The following is a 19,767-nucleotide window of genomic DNA, read 5'->3' as shown; positions in this document are numbered from 1 at the left end:
AATTTCACGAGTCTACACAGGGGTCCTCCCAGCTGAAATATAGAGGGAATTACATACCCTTTTTAACTAGAGGCTGCCTCTCTGACTCCTCCTCAGGGGAATGGCACAGTGGTTGGCCAGAAGACCCTGATTCAATTCCTTGCTCTGCTACAGACTTCCTGTGCAACCTTGGGCAAGTCACTTAGTCCACACGCCCTCTATAAAATGGTTATTAATTTCCCTACCTGCAAAGAGAGGCACAAAAGACTGCAACACACTCGGGGATTTATATCTGGCTATGACAGCTAAGACATCACTCCACAGAGTATTCCCAGATCAACCTGCCAGGTCAGGACGCAACTTTTGCCTTTCGGCCGAGAGCAGGATGTACTGCAGATGCATTTAGTCCTTCCTTTTTGTCCCCCGAGTGACAAGCCGCAGCGGATTAGCAGCTTACCCCCTACCACACATACACTGACGTTAGCCATCTGCTAGTTTATGTTTCCCCCGGCTCCCAAAATCGTATGCTCCCGCCTCTCCAACTGCCTCCCCTGGTTTTCCCACTGGGAGCTGAAGATTTGGTTTATTACCAGCCGTCAGCAGCAAACACTTTATTTTTATTTCATGCACCAGCTGTTCAGCGCTCTTCCCTTCCGTGTGGGTTCTCCGTTTTGATGGGTTTCCGCAGACCAATTACGTGAGCGAAGTACTGCAGGCGCGCGGCTGTTTAACAGCCATGCTGCTGCACGTCTCACCCTGGTTTAATTACTCCGATATCAGCTTAATCACTGTCCTGGGCTAACTAGCCAACCAGGAAGCAATCAGCGGGTGGGGCCTGCTGTCTCATTCCCAGCTGCGGAATTCCTCATTGACACGAACCAATTGGCTCGTCCCCATTTTCCTGAAGGCACCCGATCCCTTCCGAATAGGCTCTGCTGGGCGAGTTCACCTGCAGCCACGCAGACGGCTCCTCCCACTCTCCAGCCAGGGGAGGGAACCAGCTGGTACGGAATTCAGACATCAGGACAGCTCGATTAGATCCCAGGGCTCTGACTACACCTGTACAGGACCTGGGATGGGCACGTGCGTTTGTTTGGGTACAATACTTCAGCGGTGAGCAACCTGTCTTCCTGGGTGGAGTGGCAGCACTTGGATCTGGGCTGGCCAGCAATTTGTTTTCCCGGCTCGGCGCCTGACGTACATGGACTCCCGGCGTCTGACGTACGCGGAAGTGGCAGGGGAGCGGACCAGCGCTTTAAATTAAAGGGGCCACAATAATGTTCCCAGCAGGTTTTTTTTTCTCCCCCCTTCAACAAAAATGTTCCCGGTGAATGAAAGAAGATTGAGCACCACTGCGATACTTGGGGCGTCTTCCTAGGGCGCTGGAAGGTATTAGGCAGAACTAGCAGGAGGGCTGAATATTCCAACCTCTTACATAGGCAGAAAACCCCTCGGCAGCAGGACAAGGCATTACATGCCGGGAGGCTGTTTGCCAAAGTTCACCGGCCACCCCTGCTCAAGCAGATCCGGCCTGCACCGCACCCGTAACGCAACATCCAAGGGGAGTCCGACGGGAACGACTCCACATGCTACAGCAATAGTCAGTGGCGCATCACCGCACGCCTGCAGCGAGCCTCCCCCGCTCGCCTTGCCTGGCTTCATACAAAGGCCCGTCTCCCCGCGGCCAGCTAGATCCACTCTCGACTTGCTCTCTGCGGTGACTTGTCCAGCCAACCGCCGACGAGCTGGCGTCTTGGCACAGGGCCGCTGCCACCAGCCCGCTCCCTTTGGGCGGGAGGCGGTGCCTTCTCCCAGGCAGGAGCGACCTGTCTTTGAAAGCGAGACTCTGCGTTTCTAGCCGCTTCTAGTCTTTTGAGAGGACGACCGGGGATCCGTGACTGGCCACAACAATCACTCCGAACCTCCAAAATCAGAAGGAGAGGAAGAGGCACGAAGTGCGGTTCCGCCACAGTCCCCTCTAAGGCTCTTGCTTACAAGTGGCCATCACGCAATCCTCAAGGCATCCCCTCTTCCGCCGCTCGTGCGCCAGTCTCGGCACTAGTGAGTGCACCGGGATGAGCTGCAATCTCCGCGCCACACCCACCCTTTGCATCCGTCCCCAGCAAACGGGAGAAGAGGGCCCAGAAGGTAGCTCCCCACAGTCAGCCGGCCTTTCGAGGAGCACCATTGCTGCTGGAGTCATCTGGACGATAGCTTCAGGAGAGAGCTGCAAAATCCCCTTGCACCAGTTAACGGGTTAAATCAGGGATGTAAGTGACGAGTCGACTACCCAATAAGCGTAGGCTCGACTAGTCACTCCCCCCACCTTGCTGCTTCTATCAGAGGCATCGGGGGGCGGGGGGAGGAAGTGGCTTAAAAGCCGCTCCCCCCAGCACCGACTCCGCAGAGGGAGGGGCAAGGGAGGCAGAGGTGCAGCAGGGAATTGGACCAAAGCAGTCCCCACTCGCTGGGTTTCAAACTGCTGCCCCTCTGCTGTTGAAATGTACAAGAGCCGCCTGTGGCTCTTGTACATTTCAAAGGCAGAGGTGTAGCTGGATAGTGAGCACTTCCCCTTATCGACCACTCGATGGAAATTCCATCAACTACTCGATGAGCTGATGAATCGAAATTGAATAGCCCTAGGTTAAATGTTACATTTAACCCCTTAACTGGGATCCCGCAGGCACGGGGGGAGGTGGGGGCGCTCTCTAGCCCAGCCTGGCCACCAGTTAACTGGTTACATCCCTAAGGGAGCAGAAAACCTCTCTAGTGCTCAAGTCACTTCCTCCGGATCCCCACGTGATGGCGCACCACTGGCATGTAAAAGTAATTCATGACTTGGGGAGGGGGAGGCGTGGCTACAGCTAGGACCTAAGGCGACAAGAAGGGCCATAGCAGATCAATAGGTGTGACGGGGAGGTGGTGGGCTCCCTTCTCTTCCATGACACAAGCTAGAGCAGCTACCAGCTGACCTTGGGCACGTCAGTTTCCTTTCTGCGGTGCTGTTCCCAACCTCGAGGGTGGGTGATGCTTCCTCTCTAAGGGAGTGGGTGTGGAGGACTGTGAATGTCACTCGCTGCTTGCGAGTCGCTTGTGGGTGTCCTCTGCTGGCCATCCCCAACCCGTGTACTTGAGTTCTCTGCTGGCAAAACAGCCTAGTAGTTAAAGCAGAGAACCCTCCTAATTCAGCCACTTATAGAATCATAGAATCAGAGCTGGAAGAGACCTCAGGAGGTCATTCCCACTTACTTGTTTCCCTGTGGAACTCCTTGCCAGAGGATGCAGTGAAGGTTAGAACTTTAACAGGGTTCAAAAGAGAGCTAGATAGATTCATGGAGGTTAGGCCCATCAATGCTATTAGCCAGGATGGGTAGGAATGGTGTCCCCAGCCTCTGTTTCTCTGGCAGTGAGAGACAGGGGAGGGATCACATGAGGATTACCTGTTGTGCTCCCTCCTTCTGGGGCATCTGGCATTGGCCACTGTCAGCAGACAGGACACTGGCTAGATGGATCTTTGGTCTGCCCCAGTGTGGCCGTTCTTATGTCCATGACAATCTAGAGGACCTAACCAGTTCTCCCCTCTGATGCCACCCTTCAAGCCACCCGTTCTCTCCCCCGTTCCAGCATCTACAGTTACACATTTCAGGGAGGCACCAAGTCCCCCCCGAGGGGTCCGAGTGAGACTTGTGTTTGGAGGAGGCTAAAAGAGTTTAGCCACCGGGCCAGGCAGCGCTAGCTCCTTTGGGAAGAGCATCGCTCCGCCGACTGAACTAGAGACGGCAGATAGCGATTCATCTAATAAATCGTGTAGCCGCATCCAACTTCAGTGCTTTCACGATTATTCGATAGCCCCTGAGGGCAGGGCCGGCAGCCAGCGCGCTCCTGGCCCCCACGTCAGAAGCAGCAGTGCAGCGTGGCAGGCGAGTGCCAGTCCGTGAGGGAAGCTGCCTCCCCCGCCCTTGCTGCTTCTGATACAGAAATGCGTGTCCTCGATAGGATTAACCAATAAGCCCAGGCTTGTGGGTGAATCGTGTAGTCGGCTACACACGGACATCCCGACACCGAACCAGGATCCGTCGCTGCCCGGGAGCCGTTCTTGGCTCCGTCGCTGCCCGGGAGCCGTTCTTTACCGTACGGATTAGGTAAAGATGCTGCCTCGAATAGATATGGGGCATAATGAACCAAAAATGTCCCGCACCCAACAAGCAGGCGGCAGCCACAGCTGCGCCAGGGCAGGCAAAGCCCTTCTAACCCGCACCCGGGTGCGTACAGATCGAACGTCATCAGGTTCGTCACCCTCAGGGACCTCAGAGGTCCCGAACCAGGGAATTGGCCGGACCATGGTGGTCAATGCGCCAGGAGCCCCACTTTTCCTCCCGGCCACCCCACTGCAGCGAAGGGATTTGCTCCCCCCATAGGAGGGGGGCGGGCAGGGACCTCTGCTTCCCATCTCCCTTCCCCACAGCTCTGTGCTCTCCCCACAAACAGGGGGCTCTGCTTTTCCCCCTGCGGTTCCGCTTTTTGGGCTCTGCCACCCGGAGCTCTCCCCAATGGCTCCACCACTACCTGGGGGGGGCACTGTCACCTGGGGCTCCACTCTCTTGGCCCCCTAGTCTGGAAACACTCCTGGCCCCAGCCGGCCCGCCGGCTTATCCCTGACAATGCCGGACCAGGGGTGTTGCTGGACAAGAGAACTCTGGATTACAAAGTCTCACCCGGACTCATCTCTGACTTGATAGAGGAAGCCGAGGGACTGTCAGTGAATGAACGTCTCCATGACCTGCCGTCTCCACAGCAAAAGCCACATTCGGCCTTCCAGCTGAGGGTGAGCAAGCTGATTTTTCAGCCGGGTGGCAGAACTGAACAAAGGTTTCCTTTGGGGCCAAACCCAACCCGGAACGTCAGTACGAACGGGTTGGGGTTTAATTCAATGTTTTGGTTTGCCCCCCCTGCCCAACACAATTGCGTTTCCTTTTCGGTTTAATTTTTTTTTAAATCCAACTCCATTTCTACATCCAAAGTTTCAGCGCGGAAAGTGACACCCGGTGCGCAGAGTGTCCCAACGAACGGCGGTGAGATTCTCAATGCAGCCCAAAACGGTCACTGCGTTGCCAGACACTTTCGGCTGCCCGGAGCATTTTGGGGCCAATAAATTATTGGACTGAAAAGTTTCACCCCACTTTGAGTTCCAGCCCTTTAGAGCAGCGAGACGAACGTTAGCAAGAGCTAGGAAAGGACGAACGCTTCCGCCTCCTTTGCACTTAGCAAGAACCCTAATCCAACTGGCATCTGCCTCGATTACAAGAGAGTTCATCCCATGTAGCCCCACACACCCCCTTGCCTGCACTTAGCTCAGCATTGCAGCTGCTCCAGGAGCAGCATGGGGATTATTCCCATCTGCAGCCTAACCATGAACACAAAGGTTCTGTAAACACCAAGTGATGTCAGGGTGGCGGGAGGAGAGAAGCTCCCTGATTGTCTGAGCCGGTTAGGGTGGGTGCCTGAGCTTGTCCTCGGAGCCATCTGGATCCCTTCGCAGATGTCTGTAAGGGATGACCAGCCCAGTCCTTTATCCCCCGTGCTCTGGGTCCGGCCCCTAGAGGAGCGACTGCCAGCAGGCACAGCCCTTCTCCCCTCTGAGCCCAGAGCCCGCGAGGAGCCTCAGGAAGGATGCAGCGGGAATGAAGGCAGATCTGCAGGTTGCAACCCTCACCCAGAACGTCACAGCTCTTCATCTGGGGGGATCCAGCTCCAAACCCCTCACCATGCAGAGGGTGTGAAGTGACCCCCGTTACTTGTTAACGGACAGGTCTCCAGGGTGACTAACAGGGCCCCGTGCACTAGCAATGCAGATGTTTGTACTCCCCCTCCCCTCCCCCCAAAAAAGGTTCAAAGTTCAGGAAATCCCAGACCATTGAGGGAGGAAATTTAATCTCAGTCCTACAGGGAACAGAGTCCTTGACTGTTCTTCGGAGGGGCTGGAGAGAACAGCAGATTTCACGATTCAGCCCCAGACATGAAGGAAGTTAGGCCAAGAGTCCAGCTGCATGGACCACAGAGCTTCTTGTATTTAGCTTGGCTGTGCAACTTGACTGCAGCATTTCCTGGGGTGCATAGCAGAGGCTCCTCTTTGGGGAGGGAGGTTGCCATGGGATGGGGACAGGTACTCAGGGCCAGACTGGTTTCCCCCCAGTTTGCAGAGGCAGAGAGTCTGGGCATGACATGGACCGCGTGGCATCTAATGCAACCAGATCGGATTCCATCCCTGGCCAGGTTGGCCCGGCAGAGACCCTGGCAGATCTAAACCCAATCCCTTGCAGCTACAAGATCTAGAGCAGCCAGTGCACCCGAGATGTCTCTTGTGCATCTGTTTATGAAGCCAATCTATACGATCTCCGCTAGCTCCCTGCTGACATGGGAATTCTATAGCTAGCTCCAGGCCTCCAGCCCATTAGCCCGCCTATGTGAACAGGAAGGGCCGGTGCTGATATTTGCTCACAGCTGTCAGAACGAAGCACCACAATGGGCGTTACAATCAGTTCAGACCCTGCTCCTCTTCGGGGTAACACTCCCCGTATTGAACGTGGAGCACAATGGGCCTTCCCCCACAGACCAACAAAGCTCGACTTGTCGCTAGCCACACAACTGGCCATTTACAGACATCCCCTCGCTCCAGAGCATGGCCTCTTTCCTGAGTTGCTATTTATCAAACCTTCCTCCAGATTAGGGATGTAAGCAGCTAGTTGACTACCTGACGGGTAGTCGAGTCACTCCTCAACTACTCGTTCCCCTCCCTTTCCTGCCTCTGTATCAGGCATCAAGGGGAGCTGGCAGGAGTCGGTGCTGGGGGCGAGGGGGCAGAGATCTGGCTTAAAAGCTGGTTCCCCCAGCACTGTCTCCATGGGGGCAGGAAAGGCAGAGGCTCAGCAGGATAGGCAGCAAACGCCCCCCTTAACGATTAATCAAGTAGTCGATGGAAATTCCATCGACTACTTGATTAGCTGATTAATTGAAATTTATCATCCCTACCCCAGATCCTTCCTTCGAGGCAGATGGAAACCCGACTGCAAGTCAATTGGTCCCCAGTATTTTGCTCATCTCAGGGGCCACGTAGTCACCGTAAAGCCAGAGCTGCTTACAGAGGTGAAGGCAGCAAAGGAAACTGGTCCTGCAGAAGACTCAGGAGGTTCCGAGCTTGGCACCCCACCAATAGCCAGAGATATTCCAGCCACGTCCGAAAAGCTGCTGGGGGAAATGCTCGGGGGTGGCCCATTCTTTCGGCTCAGGAGATAAACAGGAGACGGTCTAAATCCCTGGTACAACTAAGAGGAGGAGATTAAACAGTCGCCGTCACTGTACGTCTCAAGTGCAGACTTAAAAGCCTCCTTTTCCCAATTTGACATCCACTGGAAATCCACAGCAGATCCAAGGTAACAAAAACCCAGAATCCTCTGGGCTTGTCTCCTGCACCATGGGACAGACCCAGGAGTCAGACAACAACCACCAGGCAACTGGCTACCGGACACAAGTGCTAGTGACATCTGCAAGCCTGAAACGTACAGTTTGGAGAACATCTGCATGGCTCCACCCTTCTGACTCCCGGGTCTGCAGTGAGACTCGTGTGCAAAGCAGCCCAGTCACACAGCCAGAGATGGGAAGCAAGCGACCACCAAGCCAGAGAGGGGGCCTGGCCAGGTAGGTGCCCAGGGCTTGCTTTTCCACCTCCCCTGCGTCATTAGGCATTACCTTGCTTTGGGAACAGTTTAACACCATGAAAGAAGAATGCCAACCCCCCCCCCAAACACACACACCCCTACACCCAACCCTACAAGACAAGCCCCAAGACGTGATCCCCATTTCAGACCCAGTACGAGCTTTTCCAGGGAAGATCGTCACGACTAAGGTCCAAATCTGTCTCCATTACGGGGCCAACAGGCGCCCCCTGGAAACATGCAGGCACCAGCGGACAGAGCTCCAGGGACTCAAACCCTGGATTCGATCCCCAGCTCCAACACTGACCTGCCCTGTGTCAGTGGCCAAATCACCACCTCCACTAGCTTCCCCTTCCCGCTTGCCCTGCAATCTCTCCGAGGTGAGGACCGCACAAAGGGGCACAAAGGAACAGAGCGAGGCCGGGCAGAGTCCTCGGCTCCGAGCTGCCTCCAGCCATCCCGCAGCCTGGGCGGCCGGGAGCACAGATGTCTCTACAAAGCAAGTCGGCTCCTTCAGCAGGATCGTGCCACATTCGCGCCCAAGCTAAACAAGCGATGGGGGCGGGGGGGGGCTGATCTCCCTTCCCGTAGTTTGCAAGCGCCAGGAGGGGAACGGTGTCAAGGTTTGAGGCATTCAAGGGCAGCCTCCTGGATGGAATCCAAGTGAGCAGGGAGACCCCAGAGCACACAGCTGTGCTGAGGGGATACCCACTAGGGTGTGGGGGGGGAGGGACCCCTCCACTTCCCAGATCAGAGAGCTTGAGGAGCCCCTACAGGTGCCCAGTCGGAGATGCAAAAGGGCAGCCGCATTCACAGCATTTCTTCAGGGCTGCCTCAAACTGTGTTTGTGGCCTGAAGGCCAAGGACCAGAGTCCTGTTTGGCCATAAAGGCAGGACCAGGAGGTCAGTTATATGCCCACAGCTGTCCACAGAGTGCCACCCCCTGGTTGTCTTCTGCATCCCTCTCCCCTCGGTCCCCAGAGACATTCGTTTAAAGACCCCAGCGGGCTCAGTAAGCCTGCACAATCAAGAGCCAAAGGTCCAGGATGAAAAGGGCTGTAAATCACAGTGGGGGGCTCTGTCCCTTCTAAGGGCAGCGTGCACCCCGCTCCTCCGGGCACCAAGCCCCCTTTGCCCAGCTGCATCCGAACTTGGTGCAGCGGTTCGGTGCCAAAATGCCAGGCCGCTGCGCCAGGATCAAACCTCAGGTGCGGATCTGCATCCCGGTTCCATCTCCTTCCATACAAACCCCCCCATTTCCACCCGTGTCTGCGGGCCGGAGTCCCTGAAAACGAACCAGTCCCTACCCACCCCGGGCAGCGGGTTTTGCTGCCCAAACTGCCCTTCGCATCCGCTCCCTGCCTCTCCCCGGAGTCCGCATTCCTCAAGCCCAGTAGAGCCCCATTGTTTAGCCGGAGCGTGCAGGGCACAGGCAGGGGGCTGGCCCAAGGAAGAGCTGGGGAAGGCTCCGCCGCATGGGGGAGTGGGGGGGGGCGCAGCACCCGAAATTCAATGGTGCGGGCAGGAGACACAAGGCAAGTCGGGTCCCTTCCTCAGCCCGGCTGCGCTCTGCAACACGGCACAAAAGCACCCGCGCCACCAACTCCAGTCGCCCCCCCCACCCCGCGAGAAAAGGGGGGGGGAAGCGATGCCAAATGTCCCCAGAAGAGGAGCAAACGCAGCCCGGCTCGCCCCCCGCAGCTGGAGCCCGGCCCCTCCTGGCCCAGCCGGGGAGAGGGCAGGGGGGCGCTGTCCCCAAAGCAGTCCCCAGGCCGGGCTCTTCAGTGTGCGGATCCCAGCCAGCCCGACCCCTCTCCAGCCCCCGAGCCACGTCTCGCCCCGGCCCGCGGGCGCAACCCCCCCTCCCGGCTGGACAGGGGGGCGCCCCACCAAAGATGGGGGGGGCTAAGAAGCGCCCAGCACCCAGCCTGCAAGTGGGTGCATCCGAGCCGCTGTTGCTGCCCGGCTCCCTCCCCCCCCCCGGGCTGCTGCTTCTGCCCGGCTCCCTCCCCAAACCCTGCGCCCCCCAGGTTGCTACTGCCCGGTGCCCCCCCCCCAAAAAAACCCGCGTACCCCCCCCCCCAAAAAACCCCGCGCCCGCCGCGCCTGCAGCCCCCACCTTGTTGAAGGCGAACAGATCCAGCTTGAGCTTCTCCCGCTGGGGGTCGTGCCCCTGCCGGCGGAACCGAAACTTCATCATGGTGCCGGGCGGGGCGCGGGGCGCCGGGGTCCCTGCAACTGCAGCCGGGCAGCGGGCTCGCCTCCCCCATGCACCCGGCCGGCCGCGCCGCCAGCCCGCAGCCTGGACGCGCGGGGCTCCAGGGGAGGGGAGCGCAGCGGAGGGGCGGGGCAGGTCAGGAGGAGGCGGGGGGGGAGCGACGCCCGGCCGAGCCAATCAGCGACCCCGGGGGAGGGGGCGGGGGGGGGAGAAGCGAGCCAGACAATGGGGGAGAGAAAAAGGCCAGCGTTCGGCGGCTGCGAGTCCGTCCTGCGCTCCGGGCATGCGCTGCGGCGCAGGGGTGGCTGGGAGATGTAGTTTTTGTGTTTTACACACACACACACACACACACACACTCTCTCTCTCTCTCTCTCACACCCCGAGGGAGGCTGTAAAATCACGAATGGGGGGGCAAACTAAGGGGATCTCGGGGTGGGGGGGACTGTAAAATCATGAATGGGGGGCCTGTAAATAATGAATGGGGGCAAACTAAGGGGATCTCGGGGTGGGGAGGGACTGTAAAATCATGAATGGGGGGCCTGTAAATAATGAATGGGGGCAAACTAAGGGGATCTCGGGGGTGGGGGGGACTGTAAAATCATGAATGGGGGGCCTGTAAATAATGAATGGGGGCAAACTAAGGGGATCTCGGGGTGGGGGGCTGTAAAATCATGAATGGGGACACACTGAGGGTATATCGGGGGGGGCTGTAAAATCATGAATGGGGGCAAACTAAGAGGATCTCGGAGGGCTGTAAAATCATGAATGGGGCAAACTAAGAGGATCTCGGGGGGGGGGCTGTAAAATCATGAATGGGGGCTGCAAAATTATGAATGGGACCAAACTAAGAGGATCTGGGGGGGGGCTGTAAAATCATGAATGGGGGGGCACATGCACACACAACAATCTAAGGGGATGGGGAGTCTGTAAACCATGAATGGGGTGAGGAAAGCCGGCAGAGCGGTGTTATTTTTCACATAACACAACCACCAGTGGCCTCCCGAAGAAAGGAATAAAGCAGCAGGTTCCAAGCAGACATAAGGAAGCACTTCTTCCCGCAGTGTCCTGTCAGCCGTGGCATTCCTTGCCAGGGGAGGATGTGTGGGCCAAAAGTATGACTGGGTTCAGGAAACAATTAGATGAGTTCATGGAGAATCGGTCCCTCCGTGGCAATTAGCCAAGATGATCTGAGACACATCCCATGTGGTAAATGCTCTTTATCCTCTGATGCCAAAAGCTGGGCCTGCCTCACAGAGGAGGGATCATTTCATAATTGCTCTGTTGTGTTCCTTCCCTCTAGGGCCGTGGTCACCAACCAGTAGATCACGATCTACTGGTAGATCTCAGGGGCTCCAAGAGTAGCTCTTGAGCCCTCTCTGAACTGCGCACCTGCGCAGTACATTTACATTAGATTTCCTCATGTAATGTAGGCGGGGCTTCAAGGAAGGGGCGGGGCAGTAGATCTTCACCTGTTCTGAGACTTGGGTGTAAAAAGGTTGGAGACCACTGCTCTAGGGCATCTGGCCCTGACCATTGTCAGAAGGCAGGACACTGGGCTAACAGGCCCATAGGTCCGGCCCAGTGTGGCCACTCTTTGGCCCAACTGTGCCACCTCTTGCTCGTCGTGTAGCATCCCTCATCTTGCTGAGCTCAGTGAAGCCACTCCCAGGTGGGACTGCTGGCAGAAGCAGACCTTGATGTGAATATCAACCTCCCCAGTACGCCACTTTCTGCGGGGCTTCCTCCCCCAGGACCCCACCAGCCCCTCCCTGACGAGCGCACACATGGCTTCCTCTTCTGTCATACATGCAGAGCCTGCTAAGAAGAAGACTGTGATGGTCTATACCAGAGCTGGGCAATAATTTTCGCAGGGGGGCCACTTAATGAATTTTGGTCTCTGGTCATGGGCTGGCTCCACCCCCAGAAGGGGCGAGATTTGGGGAGGAAGGGGTGGAGCTGGGGACTGGCTTCCCCTAAGAGTTGTCGGGGGCTGGAGGCTTTGAAGTAAAAACACATTGAAGGGCTCCCAGCCCTGCTACTATGGCCCTTCCCGGCGTAGCGCTGCGACCATGAGCCATTTAAACAGGATTCTGCTGCCTGAGCCTCCGCCAGGAAATTTGGTGGCCCACGCTGTGGGATATAAACAAAAAGTGGCCAGATGCAGCCCATGGGCCAGATCAAAGTGTGAGGCAGGCCGGATCTGGCTCCCAGCCCACACCTTGCCCAGGCCTGATCTATTCGCTGAAATGCTGGGGTCACGCTTGCTCTAGATTTGGCGGCTAAATTATCCCCATCACAAGTAGTATTATGACACTCATCAGTATCACCTACAGTCACCAGGAGTATTTCTTGATGCTTTTTGCAGCACTCAGTAACTCCCGATCTTCTTGTACAGAGATGAAAACCCCCCAGGGATGTCCCTTGTAATAAGGGACCATGGGTGACCCCCCTACTTGAGGGCTAGAAAGCTGAGTTTCTCATGCAGTCACCTCCAGGAGCCAGCGTTCTAAGAAAAACACCAGCTATTGAAAGTCGCGCAATAAAATCTCAGGAGGTGCCAACACTGGTTCTGTCCCGGAGCAGTGTGTGGGTTTTCTGTAATGGGTGGCGGCAGCAATTTTATGGAGCTTGTAAACACTGTGGAAGAAGAGAAACTCAGCAGTGGGTTTAAGCACAGGCTTGAACCTCTGCTCCTTAAGTCAGTGTTTTGCTGACTCAAGGCCACAGGGCTCTGGGGCACACCAGCAGACCAATGCAAATCCGCACTGGATCTCTGGAGTTCTTTCTGTGTTGCAAGCACGCGAACAGTGCTGCAAAACAACCATTGATTTTCCCAGCCTCTCTCGGCTTCTCCCTGCGCTGATTAGAAATGGGGCCCATCGGGACGGCTTTTAAAGTATCTCACTGGTCCTTTGCGTAGTAATGGAACACTCCCATCTTTGTATGTATGTTTAAATCGCTGCCAAACTGTAGTTTCCACTTCCTGCATCTGATCAAGCGGGCTGCAGCCCATGAAAGCTTATACCCTAATACATCTGTTAGTCTTTAAGGAGCCACAGGACTCCTCGTCAATGTTCCCTCTCATTTTTGTCCATCCATGTGCAGAATAAATTTTGTTACATGCACCAAGGCATGTGTGGCTGTGCACCACCAATAGAGATACATGCTGCTGGGCATTGGGCACTCTGCTAATCAGCTGGGTGGCACCAGAATCTCTCTTAATTGGCCACCCAAGTGCACAGCTTACAGAGAACACTGTTCCTCATTGGTTTTGCTGAAACAGGTGAACACAGCTCCCCTTCTGACACTCATGCGTATTGGAAGCATTCATCTGAGACATGCTGATAAAGCCCAGCCCAGGCATGAGTGATACTGCAGAAGTCAGCCAGCAGTGTTGCCAGCTCCCATGCTTTTGTCATGAGTCACATGGTAATTATTGTTTTCCCGAAAGCCCCAGCTCCTGGAATCCAGTGGAGATATGGTGATTCCAGGCTTCAGTCCTAGCATGTCTCACCATCATGGCTGTGGAGAAAATGGAATGTGACCCCAGTGCTCCCTAAAGACTCAACAAGCAGCAGGCAAATAACCCATCTGTGATTTTTTTTTATACATAATCTCATGACTTTAAAGCCAGTCTCAGGATTTCGGGTGAGCTTGACTCACAGTTGTTAAATATTTGGGGTTGGCGAGACCAGTGCTGACAAAGCAGTGCAGAGCTGTGAGGGGCAGGACTGACACAGGGCAGTGCTATTTGTAGTCTGCAATGTTCCTTCTAATCTTCCTCCACATGTGAATTTTTTCCACCCATGTGCAGAATAAATTTTGTTACATGCACCAAGGCACATGCTTGTGCACCGCCAGTAGAAACAATAACCCAGATGCGAGTACTTTGCTAATCAGCTGAGCAGCACTAGATTCTCTCCTGAGTGGCTGCACAAGCGCCCAGCTTACCGGCCGCGTACAGTTCACACGGCTGATGGCTTGCTGAAGGGAGTCGCCCTGGTGCAGTTTGTAGCTGGGCGGTGTTGCTTGCACCATTGGAGCTATTACACCCGCGCTGGCTGCACAGTGTGTGTAGAGACATGTTACAGCTTCATTCCAAGGCAGCTTTTACAACATCCGCCTCGTGCCGCACAGGGTTTGGCTCTGTGTGTTGCACAGGGAGATGTGGAAGCTCACTTGGGTGGGTTTCATTTGATTTGATTTTCTAAAGCTCTCTGAAACTGACACAGCTCGACAGACCAAGTTCTCCCCAAAGTGTGTGGGAAGCAGAGGGGGAAAGGCCAGAACGAGGGCTCGATCCAAAGCCCTTTGAAACTAACTCACTCTGGTTCTGATCCAGGTCTAGTTCGGGTCCAGATTAGGCCTTAAATGCATGAAACTTCAGGCTTCTAGATGGGTCCTACAAGATGCTGCCTTCCTTCATGGGCAGCAGTGAGGGCTCAGGGCAGGGCTGGCGACAGACTTTGCCGGGCCCTAGGCAAAGTGGGGAGCTCAAATCCAGGACCCCAGAAGGGGCAGGATCTTAGGTGGTAGGGCCGGGGTAGGAACTAGCCTCCCCCAGCCAGCCCCCGGTGCCACCTAGACCATGCTGCTGGGGGCTTTGATGGTTATTTAAAGAACCCAGAGTTCCAGCTGCAGCTGCTGTCACGGTAACAACCCAGAGCACCTGGACCTTTTAAATTGCTGGGTCTGGGACAGCTTCCCCCCTCTCTCCCTCAGCGACCCTGGAGAAAATGGGAATGCAGTCAGCTAGTATTATTGGGCCCCACATCTAGGGAACTGGATTATTTTGAACTGAAAGTAAAGGGCGGGCGGCTATGATACAAGTCTACAAACTCATGAAGGATGAGGCCAAAGCGAGCAGAGCACACAGACGTGTTATTTTCTTCCCCACCCTCCAAAAACCAGAGGTCACCTGATGAAATTAACAGGCAGCAGGTTTCTTATAAACAAGAGGAAGTATTTCATCACACCAAACACCGACCCCCCCAGGCAAGTCATCACCACGGGATGTTGTGAGGATGACAAAGTATAAGTAGGTTTTAAAAAGAGCTGGGCACATTCATGGAGGATAGGTCCTCTAATGGCTAGTAGCCAAGATGGGACCCCATGTTCACGGTGACCCTAAGCCTCCAACTGCCAGAAGCCAGGAGGGGAGGATGAGGTAGATCCCCCAAATTCCCCTGGGTTGTACACTCCCCCGAAGCTCTGTTACTGGCCAATGTCAGTACGCAGGAGGCTGGGCTAGATGGATTGTTGATCTGACCCAGCATGGCTGTTCTTACGAAATGGATAATGAGAAACATTTGCATTGGGAGCTGTCTCAGGCGCATGGCAGAGTTCTGGTTCCGGTCGTTGGGGTTGTTCCATCAGGGCTAGTGTCACAACATGGATCGTTAACTTTAATTAGCACGACCCTTTGAAACATAAAACTCCCCTTGAGCCTGCTCGATATTATCACACGCGAGTCACGTTCACCTCTGGGGTAAAAACAATGATTTGAGTTGGCCCGGTGAGGATTCTGGAGAGAGGGAGCTGAATGCTAGAAAGAAAGGGGAAATCTCAAGGCAAGAATAAAGCCAGCCTTTTCCAACATGGCTTGTGGTTCTGCGTCCCTCCGGTGTCCTCACAGGATTTTGGTTTCTTTATGGCCTCCTGTTACTTTCACTCAGAGGAGGTGCCAACCAAAGTCATGTCAAAGAATTATTATTTGTATCGCAGAAACCTTCAAAACAAACTCAGGCTCCTACTCTGCTGGGGATTGTGCAGCCACAAAATGAGAAACTCGACTTGCCTGCCTAATAGACAGGAAAAATAAAGTCTAGAGGTAAACTGAGGCATGAAGCATCAACGTGATTTGCCCAAGATCACGCAGCAGGCCAGTGGCAGGGTCAGGAATAGAATCCAGCTTTCCTGATTCTCAACCCAACTCCCTCCCCAGTTGACCACACCGCCCAATTAATTATTATTGTTCACATGAGGATGCCAGAGAAATTGGACAACGTATCACAAGCATTTAGGCCAGAGGGACAAGACGATCTAGTGCCTCATGACTACTCCCCACTCTCTTCCGGCTTGCGGCCAGCTTGCCATACTTTTTTAATTTACATCAGCCACAAATTCAAACATCCCCGGAGTTCGGCTCCAGGGTTTTGATTAATTCCTTTGGAGAGATGACAGGCGCGAGCTGAAAAATCCGGATTCAGATTCTGCTCCAGTTCCCAACTTCCCCAAAGTTCTGCAGCATTCAGACTTCAGGTTGGGCTGGGTCTCAGCTTGAAATCAGGTCCCAGGAAGGTTGGCGAAGGTTTGGAGGAAAGATCGAAGGAGGTGATTTTCAATTTCCTCAGGCAGGTAGTTGGCTGTCCACTTCCCACCCAGCCTCATCCGAATTGGGCATCCAGATCTCAGTCTGGGACTTACAGCCATCGTTACCCTTTTAACAAGAGACAGAACGTGGGGTCTTGCATGTGGTTTCCATTAGGAGGAGAAAATGGGAATGCAGTCAGGTATTTCTCTGATGCAACCCTGTTAATTTACCAAGAATGTACATAAAGCCCTGTTCCCCTGAACACAGAAGGACTCAAAGCCCATGGGACCGTTTCCTTGCTCACTGTTCCAAGACTCTTTCCAACCAGCACCCCACCCACAAGCTCTTCCTACGAGCTTTTTCTCGGGATCATGCTACAAATACTTAGTGCTTTTTGTGGGGTGTGCCTTCTCTATGTTCTCCACGGTGTTTGTGCTGCTCACACACCCATACACACAACCAGATCAACCCCTGGATCTGCATAAGACAGAGCCCCCCCGCCCAGGAAATCCCTTGGACTATATGGTCCAGCCACTATCCAGGCTAGCACATGATGTCTTCGGGCAGTGATTTTCCATAGTTTCAGCTATCACTAAACAAAAGGGCATTTAATTGCTCCATCACGGAGCCTGTATGGAAGACAGCTGTGGCACTCAACAGCATGGAAGAGGACTGTGACTGCCCAACTCCCAGCCCCCTTCCCGTAATGGAAGGCATGATCGAATGAAGAGATCCGTGGCCAAGGAGAGAAAGACTCAAGGTTGCTATTGCCAGACAGGCTCTTCAGCCCTAAGCACATTTTTTTGCCCTAACTAGATCTCATCTTCAGCTGCCTCCGTCCTCCAGCTACAGATCCCTGGTGAAGCTGCTCTTCAGGGGCTTGATTTTTGCAACCCTTCCTCTGTTCTGCAGTGCTTCTTGGTACCTACCAGCTACCCCACTGAACCCGCCAGGAACCCACTTTCCTGCTTGGCTCAGTCTGGAGATACAGTCTAGTCCTAAGCTCCACCCAAGGAAGAAGAGAGTCTGTCTAGAGGCAGGGGCTGCCACCTGTCTGCCCGGCTCACTGGCACAGCCCCAGAAAGGCTGGATGGGGCAGGATCCCGCATCGGCCAGTGGGGAGATGCACTGAATCAGGACAGCCAGCAGGCACCTTAGCAGGCCTGGCTGTCACCCAAAGCTGCCTCCCCGCTGTGGGAATGTGGCAAGGTCTCCCCATGGGGCACAGCGCACTGGCAATTCTGGCCCATATGCTTGTGCTGCCGGGATCCGTGGCCATTCGTGGCTGATGGGCTGTCTCCTTCAGGCGTCCGGGGTGCTGCTCCCACACCTGGCCAGGGAACACCCCTCCACCTCACCCCCACACCTCTGTAGGGTTACCAGGTAGCTTCAGAAAAAATACCAGACACACTTGATCGGGGAGCGGGGGGAGCGGGAGTGGCCGGGAGGGGAGTGGGGCTGGCTGGGAGGAGCAGGGATGGGAAGCAGGGCTGGCAGGGGCGGGGTTGGAGGCAGCGGGGCTGGCAGGAGGAGATCGGGAGGGGGGTGGTCGGCGGGAAGCGGGGCTGGCAGGAGGGGGGCGAGGGGGCAGCGGGGCTGGCTGGGGGAGATCGGGGGGGGCAGCCGGCAGGAAGCGGGGCTGGCAGGAGGCGGTGTCGGGGGCAGCGGGGCTGGCCGGAGGAGATCAGGAGAGGAGCGGCTGGCAGGAATCAAGGCCGGTCGGGGGCAGTAGGGCTGGCCAGGAGAAGGGGGGGTCGGGGGCATCGGGGCTGGCTGGGGGAGATCGGGGCAGGGGAGCAGGGCTGGCCAGGGGAGATCGGGAGAAGAACCGGCCGGCAGGAAGCAGGGTTGTCCAGGAGGAGGTCGGGGGAAGTGGGGTTGGTCGGGAGGGGTCGGGAGGGAGCAGCGGGGAGAGAATCAGCTGGCAGGGAGCGGGACTGATCCGGGCACATGCAGCTCCCAGGGCGCTGCCCGTCCCGCACACGGTCCCGGCGAAACACGAGCGAGCCCGGCTACGGCTCCCCAACGCGCGTGACCAGCGCTCAGGGGCACGGACGGGGCTTCTCCTCCTCCCCAAGGCGTCTCTCCTATGTCAGACGCAACCAGAGGCTCCCAGCGCCGATCGCGCCCCCTCCCAGCACTCCCCCCGCCCCCGCCAGGCTTTTGTCAGGCATTGCACATGTCCGGTATTTTCTGAATTTTTTTACCGGACAGAGGGCCCAAAAAGCGGACTGTCCGGTTGAATCCCGGGCACCTGGCCACCCCACACCTCTGTCTGGATGCCTCTGGTGGTTGCAGCCTGAAGTGCCTGTGCAAAACAAACCCAGGGACAGAAGAGGCTGCCTGGTGTCCGCCCCTCCCCTCCCCTCCCTGCCTCCTCCTGTGCTGCCCTGCCCAGATGTATTTACGTGCCAGCTCCTCGGGGCACAACCCCTGCTGGTTTGCCAGCTGTGCGGCCCCCCTCACCCCCAGGCACTAGAGGCGTGACCGGGCTGTGGGATAACAACAGGTCTTCGCCATCAGCTTATCCCAGGGCTGACCACCCCCACTCCACCACCCCCAGCTTCATGCCTCTGACCAAGGAGGGCCAGGCAGATTCCACTTGGGCTCTGCAGGGTTCCCCTGCTAGTGGGCAATGGGGATCACCGCAGAGCACGGCTCAGGCCTGCTCCCATCCCTGGGGCTGGCCAGGACGTCGCTGGAGGCCGAGGCTCAGGGCAGCAGGCTGGCAGACGGGCTGGCTGTTAACAAAGGGACTAATCAGACCGGGGAGGGAGAGAGCGAGAGAGCTCAAGAAGGCTGGGGAGATACACAGGAAGTGGATGATTCACCAGGCTGGTTAATGGGCCGAGGGGGTTGAACATGTCTGGGCCTGGGCCTCCCAGGCTGACGTCTCCTCACCGGGGTCAGCTGGATCCTGGGTGTCACTGGAGGAACCCAGCCGGTTACCAACACCAGGTTCCGTTTGCAGGAGAACAGAAAACCCAGGGATTTTCCTGCCCCTTTGAAGCTCTCCAGGGAAGGAAACTCTCCGCCTGTTACAGAAGCGCAGTACGGGGCCAGCTGCCTTGCCAGGAACCCCCGTCCTCCCCCTCCCGGAGAGTCCCCGCCCGGGCTCCGTCACCCACACCACGGCTTGCGGGGTCGGGTTGGCCCAGCCTAGGCATCCAGTCCCCCCTCCCCCCTCAAATGAGATTGGCTTCAAAAGGAGGAGGAAACATTGAGGGGAGGACATTGTCTTTCCAGCTGCCTTCTCAAGCTTTCCCCATCCCCCAGCACCCAACCAAGCCTTGACGGGGAAGGGTTTCCCTCCCTATGCAAACAGACATTCTCCTGGGGTCACCAGACTCCAGGAGCTGGGGCTTCAAGAAAGACACAAGCAATTATGCATGTTATTGACAACCCTCCACAGGCCTGGGGCAGCACTGGCACCCCACGTCTGCAGGTGTAAACACCACCAAGCAGATTTGAACCTGGGCCCTCTGGAGCTGAGTATAGGAGCCTCTGCCCTCTGAGCTAAAGGCCAGCTGGCTCCCAGCCCCTGC

General features: G+C 56.2%; 1 protein-coding gene across 2 annotated transcripts in view; it reads right to left on the bottom strand.

The window, feature by feature from the left end:
- LLGL1 (LLGL scribble cell polarity complex component 1) overlaps positions 1–10,064 on the bottom strand; it is a 68,087-nt gene extending 58,023 nt beyond the window's left edge. Inside the window, exon 1 of one of the 2 annotated variants that reach the window (XM_075899767.1) lies at positions 9,811–10,064. In XM_075899767.1, the coding sequence (XP_075755882.1) occupies positions 9,811–9,891 (81 nt within the window). In that variant the 5' untranslated portion in view covers positions 9,892–10,064. The remainder of the gene's footprint in view (positions 1–9,810) is intronic. The other variant, XM_075899770.1, reaches the window with a different exon arrangement.
- Positions 10,065–19,767: the final 9,703 nt, after the last annotated feature.

The sequence above is a fragment of the Pelodiscus sinensis genome, chromosome 16, assembly GCF_049634645.1.
Source record: "Pelodiscus sinensis isolate JC-2024 chromosome 16, ASM4963464v1, whole genome shotgun sequence".
Lineage (NCBI taxonomy): Eukaryota > Metazoa > Chordata > Testudines > Trionychidae > Pelodiscus > Pelodiscus sinensis.
This window is presented reverse-complemented; position numbering and strand designations above follow the sequence as displayed.